The sequence below is a fragment of the Semicossyphus pulcher genome, unplaced genomic scaffold, assembly GCF_022749685.1.
Source record: "Semicossyphus pulcher isolate SPU_LCO1_2020_fin unplaced genomic scaffold, fSemPul1.0.p SCAF_25, whole genome shotgun sequence".
Lineage (NCBI taxonomy): Eukaryota > Metazoa > Chordata > Actinopteri > Labriformes > Labridae > Semicossyphus > Semicossyphus pulcher.
This window is the reverse complement of record NW_027211699.1, coordinates 3,777,345-3,788,870: the sequence shown is the minus strand read 5'-3', so window position 1 is coordinate 3,788,870 and position 11,526 is coordinate 3,777,345. Positions and strand designations below refer to the sequence as shown.

At 41.3% G+C, this 11,526-nt stretch overlaps 1 protein-coding gene across 1 annotated transcript; it reads right to left on the bottom strand.

Annotated features, from left to right (window-relative positions):
* Positions 1-1,114: 1,114 nt before the first annotated feature.
* Positions 1,115-10,682, bottom strand: arl6ip1 (ARL6 interacting reticulophagy regulator 1). The gene is made up of 6 exons (XM_069676389.1): positions 10,533-10,682; positions 9,522-9,655; positions 8,852-8,971; positions 6,830-6,947; positions 6,298-6,382; positions 1,115-2,180 (listed from the first exon to the last, which is right to left on the bottom strand). Exons 1-6 carry the CDS (start codon positions 10,566-10,568, stop codon positions 2,062-2,064), a joined length of 612 nt encoding a protein of 203 aa, XP_069532490.1. The 5' UTR covers positions 10,569-10,682; the 3' UTR covers positions 1,115-2,061.
* Between the last annotated feature and the right edge of the window lie 844 nt (positions 10,683-11,526).

Sequence of the window (11,526 nt, the reverse complement as noted above, 5' to 3'; positions counted from 1 at the left end):
CAGAAAAACTCAGGCAGAGGCATCTGCACCAGAGCAACATTGTCTTCGGGGATGGACGTCAGAGCTGCTTCACCACCACCTACAACCAGGTAAGTCCACCGTTATTAACCGTTTTAGGACGGCACTTCCTCTGGCATATTCATCAGTTTGTCTCTTCATGTTTGTCAGAGTTTTTCTGGAAGGCCGGCTGTGGGGAGCTGCCCCTTGAGACATGTGGCCAGCGGCATTAATTATCAGTGGCACCACTACAATATACTGACAGGTAGGCTGCATAGCTTTTACACCAAATATGCTATATATATATATATATATATAACATATTTATAAACAGCTTGTATGGTATTATGTGTCATAGTGTTGGACAGATGGCTGAAGTGTACTTAGAATCATGAGCTTACTGCCATCCTGTGGCCAAATTTAGTAACTGAGGAAGGTATTATGTTCAGAAATTAACAATGAACAAACCCGTCTGCAGGTGAGAAGAGGCAGACAGCTGGTCCAGGAAAGCCCTGCTGAAACTCCAGATAGAAGGTGCACCACTGTGCACTATTAAAATAAAATGTAATGATGCAAAACAATGTCGTAATTCATGTCTTCTTTGATTATGGGCTTCTAAAGAGTCAGGTATAGGAATTTTACAGATAAATCTAGACCCCAACTCTTACCATGTATATACAGCTGAATAACAGAGGGGAAATCAGCTCTTCTATGGAAGTCTTATAGCAGCAATTCGTCCCTGGAAAAAGCCGCTGTCAGTCAAAGCTGGCGTTCTCTGTAATCGATAAAAGCAATATTTGAAACTGGCGCCATAGCTGTGGAGAAAGTTGTGCAAACAGCTCGTGGTTTTGCCCATTCTACATTCCTACAACACCCAGTGTACATTGCGCCCCTCCCTCTGAAAGGAACGGCCCAGCGAGAGACGCTGGAGTGAAATACTACCGTTTTCCAGTCAAGGACATCGATTGCTGCGGGCAATGGGTCAGGAGCGGTACAGAATCTGAAATACGACGAGAATATACCGGTGGATCTTCTAAAAAATCTTCAGGTCTGCAGTCTACATTTCAAGAAACTTTTTACTTTTGTTAAATAAAGAACGAAAATTATTAAGCAGTACTTTTCCTTTTAAATCAAACTTTATTTGTTTTCATAAAGATCTCCAATACAGACAAAAAAAAAAAAAATGTAATGAGTTAAAAGACAGTGATCAGACCAGAATAGTCGAGACTGAGGAGGAAAGAACACAGATAAATATCAAGAACAGAGAGAAGGATGACGGACGGGGATAGAGAGAGGGGTAGGCCTATTTACAGAGACAGCCCACATCAGTAACACACTGCAGGGCTTTACATAAGAGCTAATAGACCAGAGTCCAGCTAGCAGCGGTACAGCAGTAGGCTTGTATATCTAAACACAGTTTCACTTCTGAAGAGCTCTGCTATAATTCCAGTTTTGTTTTAAGCGCTAGTTATAAATACCAAAGAAGAAGAAGCAAAAAAGAATTAAATAAAACATAGTTGACTTGTTCTTACGTGAAAAAAGTATTTACTGTGAGGAATCTGAGGAGGTTAAAATGATGCAGTAATGCTACAAGAACTGCTCAGTAGTCACTTTGTCTAGGGAGAGTGAACGGCTTAAAAGCATTACTGACATTTTAAAATTGAAGCGCACTTTAACTACGAAACGAACGGGAAGAGTTCAGCTTTGTGTACATGTCAGGGGAGCGTGTGTGTGTGCTGTCGATTGTTTCAGTGTTTGTGTGATGTGTGACAATAGCAGATAACGTCATGTGGTGGCTTCATGCTTGGCCTTTGAATTCATAAAGAGAAAAAAAAAAAAGGGGGTGATGATGGTTATAAACGTCAAAATGTGGGAGGAGAAATTAAACTTAACCTATGTGTGAAAGTAAAAAATAAAGTGTGTCTTCCTCTGTGGCAGAGACCAAGGAACCTGGAGGCTCTTTAACTTTCTGCTCTCCTCTCTTTTCTTCTAACAACTTCCTTCCAACCTTTCGTTTCATGTCGTCGTTCATCTTTCAGAGATTTCCCCCCTCGACGCTTCAGTCTACTCGTTCTTCTTCTCCTTCTGTTTGAGCAGTTTGTTGATCTCCCTCTTGGCCATGCCGGCGTACTTTGTGATGATGCCGTGCTGGTTCAGGCCGGGCAGCAGCAACAGGAAGCTCACTGCAAAACAACAACAAAAAAAAGTGTCAACAGCTTTAGAGTGTCACAAGTTAAGCTTTTAGTCAGACAGTCCAACCACAACAACGTTTTTTTGGTGCGTTTTCTTACTCAGAAATTCACATGCTCTCTTCCTTCTAAGCATAATAACACAAGTAATGAATGAGGTAAATGTTTGCAATGCATAAATGCTCCATTTAGGGTTATTAGAGATGTAAACTCTTGAATGATAATTGTAAAAAGACTCTTTTCCCTTAAGAGTTTAATTTTCCAATTATTATATTAATTGATTAACTAGAATTAATATATTCTATTCACCATCAGTCACAATCACACACTATACTGATGTAGCTCACAACTCTCGCATTGTTTGAGCTTTAACAAAGTGTTGCATGTAAAGCTCGTCAGCCTGACAACAACAAACAACTGAGGTTTGGATCTTGTTACAGAGTTTAGGAAGTACCTCACACACTTCAACAAGTCTGGTGTCAGTTATGTTAACCTAATATATTTCTAAAATATAATATTCTAAATACTGTGCAAAGCTCTACACTCCATCATGTGCAATAACACTTTGTCAGTATCAGGTTATATTACGTTCATCATGTGCAATATCTCCCTTAATATCAGGGGCTTTATTTGTAGAGTGCATTACTATGTGCAAATAACTTTCACCATCCTGTGCTTTACAACTTTTAAAATCACCGTGCTCTATTACATATTTATCTCTATCTGCGTCTTCAATGTCTCAATTTATCTTGTGCAATAGAAGGTTTTCATTCTTATTTTCACTGCAAATAAGACTGTCACTGTAACTGCCACCATTACTTTTTACTCAGCTGTATTTTGTAAGTATCTTGTTGTACTATTGTAATTACACAGCATTAGGTCATGTCTACATGTACACGAGTAATATTGAAAACAGACTTTTTGCCTCCGTTTACAAAAAAAAAACCCTGTCCACACAAGCGCGGTTATGAAAAATCCCCGTCCAAACGAAAACGCAAAAACAGAAACGCCGTCATGAGAATGCCACACCAACAGGTGGCAATATAACCCAGTCATGTAAAGAAGAAGAATCACGGGCAGTCAAAAGTCTGAAAAAAACTCCCGACGCCTTTGTTCCTCAATATAGTAGAAGAGTAACAGTACATCTGTGTAAACATGGAAAAAGTCCTGTTAAGCATCACTGTTCACATCACGTCCATCATTTTGCAAGGAATGTCCCCTCATTTGTGACGCCTCACAAAAGGAGATAACGGCGCACAGCCTGACGTCACGAGCCAAAAACTCTGTTTACCCCGTCTACACGTCTCTGCAGAAACAGAGTTTCTTAAAGTCTTCATCCTGGCTGGAGTTTTACAAAAGATCCGTTTTCAGTGACCTAAAACAGCGTTTGTGCGGACGAAAGGCCAAACAGCAGAGAAAAAGCTACGTTTTGAAAAATACACGTGTGGACGTGGCCTTAGGCACCGTCTCTCAGCATTTAACCTCTGTACACTTTATACTGTATATCATTTCACTTATATTTGAGTTACTTTACTCATTTTTGTACTATAACCTTGGAGCAACCTGGCAAGAGAGTTTCCTTTGGGAGTAATAAATGTTCTATTCTATTTATAGATTAAAATGCTTCCAATATGTACTCTACACTGAAGTTTGGAGAGATGCTACGAGCTGTAGGAGCACTCAATGAACTGCCTTTAAAAGAAACTTTTGACTACTGTATTAGACACTGATGAGCTCAGGACTAACGGATTCTCATGAAAGCACTGCTACTCTGCTAGTAAAAAAAGAAAAAGGTTACCACATTAACACATCTCCCTGATTTATCAAAAAAGGATGTTTTACATTCCGACAGCACTGCAAGGAACAAGAGGGGAGTGGAAGAAGTCAACATTTCCATCACTGAAAAGATGACGCACATGTCTATATATAGAGATTACATAAAAATCGAAAAAGCAAATTAACCTTGCAGTGACAGGTAACCTTGATATGCCTGGATATGATCATACTTGTGTCAGTGCAGGGTGGATGGTGAACGGATGCTGTAACAGAGTGTCAGGATTGTGGGATTAAGCCTTTAAAAAAATGAAGCAACTAATGATCCAAATGAGCCTCAAGAGAAACTACAGAGATAAAATAAAGGATGCTTTGTTTCAGAGTCATGAGCCCTCTAAAGTCACATCTACTTTATGGTTTTCTGAATACTTGACATGTCGCAGCTTATATAACTGATGATCAGCTCCTACGCTGCTGGAAAACCTGCTGATTCACCGACTGTCACTTTGCCTCAGGGACCTCTGTGCAGCTTCAAAGCTGAAGCAACTGTTTGTCTTCACAGAGCAGCAGAGGAAATGTTACATGGCTAATAGATTATACTTCCTATTATGGACACAATTTTAAGGGTTAAACAACTTCCTTATTGTACGTCATTAACAGAGAACACCCCCACGGCTTTAACACTAATGCATTAGTCTCAGGGATCACGTTATCGATCTACATCGCTGCTGCTCTTCTGAGTCACAGTACCAGGAAGCCTGGTCATGATGGGCAGAGCTCATGTGATCAAGTGAGAGTACGGCAGTTTCACATCTCCAGAGTGTAAAACACAGCTTCCTCTGAAGGACTTCAACCCCTCGTCAACCAGCAGAAGCAAAAACTCGTGACGAGTTGCGATTTTGACACAGACTAACAACCACTTCCTGTTTCTGCTGTGTCCGGTGTGAATGTGATCAGATCTGTAGTTCACCTCAGCAGCCAAATAAACACGATCAGGAATGTAGCTGAAAACTGGAGGCTGATTGAACACGTCACTTGTATCAGAAGGATATCATTTTAACTCTGGGGGAGTGTTGCTCTTTGAAACAGAGAAGTCCAACAACAAGCAATTCCTGCCTGTGAGCCTCATTTTCTACATTCACTAGATACAGTGGAACGTATACAGATGTAAGGTCAGGCCTCGCACATGAACCCGTCACCTAAAACTTCTGTTTACTGTACAAACACCTCGAGCTCTTTAGCTGTCAAACTTTAAAGCATCTGCTTCAACAGTCTGAAATCAGCAGTGCTTTGTACATCCAGCATGTTTGAACGCTTCAAAGGTTAACATCTTCTTTGATCAACTCAGAGTCAAAGTTCACTGTTGGAGAGAGTCAGGAAAAAGTGGGTTTCTCCTGTGTAAGTTACAGAGTAACACAGATGTACCGCAGACACAGTGAAGTGCATGTTTTCCGTTGGTAATTAAGTTACATCAGTCTGTAGACAGCGTCCAGATAAGCTCAGATTCAATACAGCAGTTCTTAAAAAGGGCAGTGTGTTGCGTTTGCTGCACTGAGTGAAGTAATCACCCGTTTCATTATCAGGGCAATTCACTGGTTACTTAATGAGTAGGGAGATACGAGGCAGGCTAAAGACGACAGTCAGCCTGAAAAACTCTGAAGCCTACGGACTTTGAAGGATGGAAGAACAGTAGGGACAATAACACCGTGCTGAAATACAGTTTAGTGTCCTTGCTCGTCATTCACACACATTAAAAATAATTACTGATTTTGCCGTTAGCGTTGTGGTTAACAGGCAGCTCTCTAAATGTGTGCGCTTGTCACTACAGTTTTTAAAGACTCATTGAAATTGTTTTTATGTAATGAAGCATGGTGGGGACAAAAGGTTCATAATAATGTTAAATACATGAAACGTTAGCATAAATGTGTGAAGACTAACCGGCTAACAGGGAATCTACGCAGGCAGCGTATCTGAAGCGTATTTTTGCCGCGACAGAACCACTACAATATATTCAATGCTGCAATCTCCACCAGCCACGTATGCAGCGCGGAGGGTGGGCGCAATACACGAGTCGTTTTCTGCTGCTCCTGCGGTCTATTTTTCCCCCGCTGTTACGCGTCAGTGAAGCGTAGAAAGCCACTGACTGCTATGTAAATACATGCACACAACCAAGGGATGCATGTTTCATGATTTGCAAGATTAATTTGAACGCAATGAATATGTACATTTTCTCAACATTTAGGTATCTTGTAGCAGGTAAAAAAAAATGCATTCCAGATAATTGAAAAATGAGGAATCAGTAATTTTACTGATTAAACAACTGTTGTAAAATACTCACCAATCAAGTAGGTGAGGAACAAGTTGTGCACCTGCTGTCCGATCCAGGCAACCGCCAGCAAGCTGCTGATCACTGAGGCAAAGTACTGTGGAGAGGAGGGAGGTAACATTACATTCAACACAGACACACAGACTGCCCCCTGACTGCACGCGGAGCATCATTAAATGACATTAAAAGAATCATTTCGTCAGACGTACTGCAACATAACTCAATTGGTTTCTATCAGCAGAACATTCACGGTCACAATCACATTCTTTAACTCAATGATGGCTTTGTTGGTGCCTTCAGAGTGTCTGTTACAGTGTTGAGGCATGCTGTGAAAACCAGGTTATCACAGCCTTTAACCCACTTTGAGGGCTGCTAAGTGGAGCAGCAAAGCCAAATCAGCTGAGAGTATTTTTATCTGGAGCGCAGAGAAAACGCACCATTGTAATAAACAGACAGGAGGGCTCCATTTACGGCACTGCAGACGGCTCCAAGGTTCCCGTCTTAAGTTAAAGCTTCATAGATTAAGGTTTGTGTTTTCTGTTACCATTTTAGGCTTCTCCTCTTTGAGGGCGCAGAGACGCTTCCACCAGCCCACGACCCGGCGCTCGGTCTTCACCAGGTTGCCGCAGATCTCGTGGAAACGCTGCTGCTGCTCGGTGGTCCTGCGCACAAAGACACGTTTAGGGTTTGAAACGCAAAGCTGACTACATCCTGGCAGAAGAGTTTATGTTCAGTTAAAACAGAGGCCAACCACATCTCTTAATCTGATGAAGAGGAAGTCAATATAGTGTGGTTTGTACCATCAAGATGGATCTGATAATGAGGAACAGGCACTATTGCAAAACTGGTCATTTTGAGTTTAGTGAAATAGAACATTGCCCATCAAACTCCCAGACAAAACCAACTGAACAGTGGCACTCTGTTACTTCCCTGTAAGCACCAGTCAGATATTAAAGAGACAGTTTGTATGTTCAGTGCTGTAAGACTAGAGGGATACAAGAATGGCAGGGGACTGGCGAAGAACTTGACTGGACGAGAGCAGCTGTGAAAAGTGGCCTTCGCTTTCTGCTTAGCCATCCTTTCCTATTTCCGTCCTTGTCAGATAGCCAAACGAGGACCGTGACCGGACTCTGATAGCTCTTTTTAAGCGGCGCTCACGGACACACTCCCGCTATGTGGCGGACTCTGCTGCAACCTCAGTGAGTGAGCAGGAGCCCACACTGCATTATCACAAAGACTCCTGATCAGACGCTGGGGGTGAATTAGTGCCTTTTCTAAATGGTGACAAAAGACTGTTGTGAGCAGGTTGCAACCACCAAAGTGTGAAAACGCTTTACTCTTGCTGCTGCGGCCTGCTGAACTGACCTCGCCTGTTACTCTATCCTGTCCAGGGTGTCTGATTATCACCATCACACACACACACACACACAGCTGAGTCAGGTGTCTGTTCGGTAAGCACTGTAGAATGTCAAAGCTTCATGCTGTGGTAGGATAGGCCAGCATTCAGATTTTCATATTAGAGCAGAGGAGTCTACCATGGATAGAGGACCTCATATACCCTCAAAGATACTGAACAGGCTGAGATAAGGTTGCGAACCAAGCAAATCTCCAACTAATGATTTGGCTTAAATCTAATAGCACTTTTACTGGCTTTTGCCCCCTGCCACCAACGATAACTTGTTCTTAATTTCTAGGTTGCTTTATCAGTCATGCACAGTGTGTGAAAAGGGAGGAAGATATGATGCACAAGTAAATCTAAAAAGGGATTAAGCAGGTACATCGTTTCACAGCTTAGAAAAGCTGAAAAAAATCACGATGTCTCCAGGAATCGCCTCTCTTAATGTCAGAGTTAATCCATTGCATCCAAGGCTGCAAGACTGGCCTGAGTCTTGTATAGTTTTATGAACATTTTGTTCTGAAACATCCGATTAGATCTGATGCTGAAAGACATACGGCATCATTCATGGCCTCTCTTACTATACAGGGTGTGATTTTGGGTGACATCTTATGCGAGCCTTACACAAAATGTGTCTCCGAGTGATTTCCCAGAAGCAGACAATTCCCCAATGTCTAAAGGAAACCTTGATGGTTGTGGCGCCCTTCAGTCATCTAGATAAAGTCAGACTTTTTCCTGTATGGTCGGTTTCAATAAAATCAACACGTTAATATTTACATGTTTAATACTTTTCAATGTTGGCTCATGCAAATAATGAAGTTAATTAAGCAAATATTCTCAACCAGTAGGTGCACTCTCTCCAACACAGGACAGGAAACAGGGTACATATCCATAGGTGGAAATTTGACACCATTTGAGAACAGCTGCCATGAGTTTCCATTTTCAAAGTCTGACACAAGAAACAATGATATCCCAGTGAGGTGCATTTGTCCAATCAGATGGATTTAAAGATTTAAAGAGAGAACATTTATATTGGAACACTAGAACCAAAAAAAAGAAAGTACTATACGAGATTGTGGGACTCGCATAACCCCTTACAGATAACGTATAAGCCTGAGAGCCAAAACCGAAAAGATATTTCATACGTAGGATGTTCATCTACAGTCTCACCACTTATTGGAGCCAAAGACTCTGGGTGCGAGGGTGGGCACCAGGTAGTCAGCCAGGCAGAGCAGCATGACGGTGCAGGACAGCCCAGTCAGCACTGATGGATCCAAGTAGTAAATCAGCCTGTCAGAGGAAGACATGGTCAGTCAGTCAGTCTGGGTCATGAACTATTTTTATAAGAAGTGCACACCATGACACTAAAAGCAATGTTTACTATGAAAGCATTAATAAAGAAGTCAGTTCACGTGCATGTGCTAAGAAAATACAAAAGGCCTTTAACAAAGACTGATTGTTAACCAGAGATTAAGAGGGAGGGTGTGAACATTTGGGGATATAGAAAAGGAATGTATTGTGTTGTGTGTCAGTCGAGGTCGTTCGAAGAATGTTACAACCTGAGCTTATTTAACAAACTAATCTGGTATAATTAACAAGGTTTCCTTCTTAGAGTTGCAAAAATGTATGGCTGAACACAATCTTTGAATCACTGCGTTTGCAGATGCATTTTAATCAACTGAATGACATTTAAAACAAAAGCAGCTCTGTAAGTGTAGATACATTTTGTCTCTCTCGTTACAGATATCTCACTGCTGGGAGGAAGGAAATGTGTGCTATGCCAACTATGTGCCCAGCTGTGTGTGCGTGCCTTTGACTGACCTCAGGGAGACATACTTACATGAAGAGCACAGTGGTTGCACCCATCAGGGCTCCAGGGAACCATGGCTTCTCCCAGCGCACGACGCGATCTCCGGCCAGGATCACTTCACCCCAGCCCTGCAGCTGCTCCTCCAGCTGAGCCGTTTCCTGAGCCTGAACACAAATTCATACACATAAGGCAAAACAACATTACTGATCAATGTGTTTCTGAAAATAAATATTTCTGTTATATGAACACAATTGTATAAATTAAACCGTTTCAAAAGAAATTACATCTAGGTGTAGCTTGCCATATTTTATAGTGCAGCCAGTGCACATAAAATCACTCCATAATTACATTCTCAACTTTGGAATTATTTTAAATTTAGTTAAATTTCTACCTGTGAGGACAATCGTCACTCATAGATGATCCTGGAAGCTAGCTGTATATTGTGCATTTTGAATTTAAAGCACAATTTATCGTAGCCCCGAGTCTTGGGTGTGTACGCCTACAGCAATAAGCGAGGCAACGATAACGGTACCTTCCACTATTGATATGACTGGGCAGTATGTGTCTCCACGCAGGAAATAGGGTATGAGCTAACCACATATTTTATTAGGTAACGTCGAATGAAAATGTCCCATCTCCATTTCATGCTGAAGTTGCCTCATGTACAACAGCTAAAAAATTAGCATTAGCGCCCGCTGGCAAGGTTACACAGGGAAACATCTCGGCTGAAGCTAAAGGGGTAAGGCGCATAAAACTAGCTAGCTAACTGTCTAGCTGAGCAGCTAGCTGATGCTAGCTGCAGTCTCCGTCACAAGCTAGCGGCTGCAGTTAGACGAAAGGTCGGATATGCGATTCAAGCTAAATCGATATTTTACGGTACAAAGTTCACGCTAATTGAAGACATGTTTAAACGGGGGCAATCCTCGGCTGCGTGAACGCCACAAGATTAGCAACAACAGTTTATGCTAACGTTTCTGTTATAAATACACCCACGGCTCACAGAACAATTCAAATTCACAAGAGGGAAAATGTGGTACTCACTAGCATGTTTGCGCTTTTGTTGTCGCCTTCAGCCATCGTTACTAAACCAGCGTCGGTTATGTCTCTATTGTTAATTTCGAAATATTTGTGTAGGGATACGACCCGCAGAGCAGCAGCAGCACACACGCCTCCTTTACTGGCTTCGGCGTCTCTGACTGTCGTATTCTGACAGCACGTCTTTATCTCCAAAATTGCGTCAAAATTAGCCAATGGCATTCTGGGAAATGCAGTTTTGTATTCGGTGTGACATGTTTTAAAGTATTTTTGGCTGCTTTTCAAGTGGGCTAAATACAATGGCATAAAGCAAATAAATGCACAAAGTACTTTTTTAACACAAATGTCAAAAATGTGTCATATAATCTGCTAAATGAAGTAGAATGTATTCTGTGATAAATGTGCTTGAAAGACTTGATTAATTTGTGATTTATAACAGGTGTGATGTCTGTAGGCTGATCAGGGAAGCATCAAAGGCACTTGTGTGTTTCAGAAAACACAGTTGGTTTATTTATTTTGTTATTTGTAATTCAATTGTTTAATTTACTTTAAGAATGTTTAGTGCACAAAAGAAAATGGTTATAGTACATTTAAATGTGTCAACGATACTCAATGTAAAATAAAAAAATAGACAGAGCCTATTCTAGTTGGCCATACAATTGTAGAGTAAAAGTCATGGCAGTGTTCATTATGAACATTAAAATGTAGCTATGTTTCCGGAAAAGTCTGCATATTTATTTATACAATCTGGGAAGCCAATCAATATTGACAAGGTGAGCCTGGAAGAATTGAGCTGGGCAGACGCTTTTACCATGTGCCGCTGTGGGCAGTAAAACACAAAGCATTTTACTGCTTGTAAAAGTTAAAAACAGCTACTATCTATTAAATGCACCTTAAACTTAGAGCAGAAAGACTGTGCTGTAAATCACATGCTATACTATTTAGTCAGCAATATTATTAGCTTCAGGGTCAGGAGCATCATAAAGCATAAACAAAAATA

Bases quoted from the DNA above. Each gene is read 5' to 3' on its own strand.
- arl6ip1 (XM_069676389.1), bottom strand. From the start codon at position 10,568: ATGGCTGAAGGCGACAACAAAAGCGCAAACATGCTA. The intron at 9,656-10,532 runs GTGAGTACCACA...ATTTGTGTTCAG, and splicing joins ACAAAAGCGCAAACATGCTA to GCTCAGGAAACGGCTCAGCT. The intron at 6,383-6,829 runs GTAACAGAAAAC...TCCTCTCCACAG, and splicing joins AAGAGGAGAAGCCTAAAATG to TACTTTGCCTCAGTGATCAG.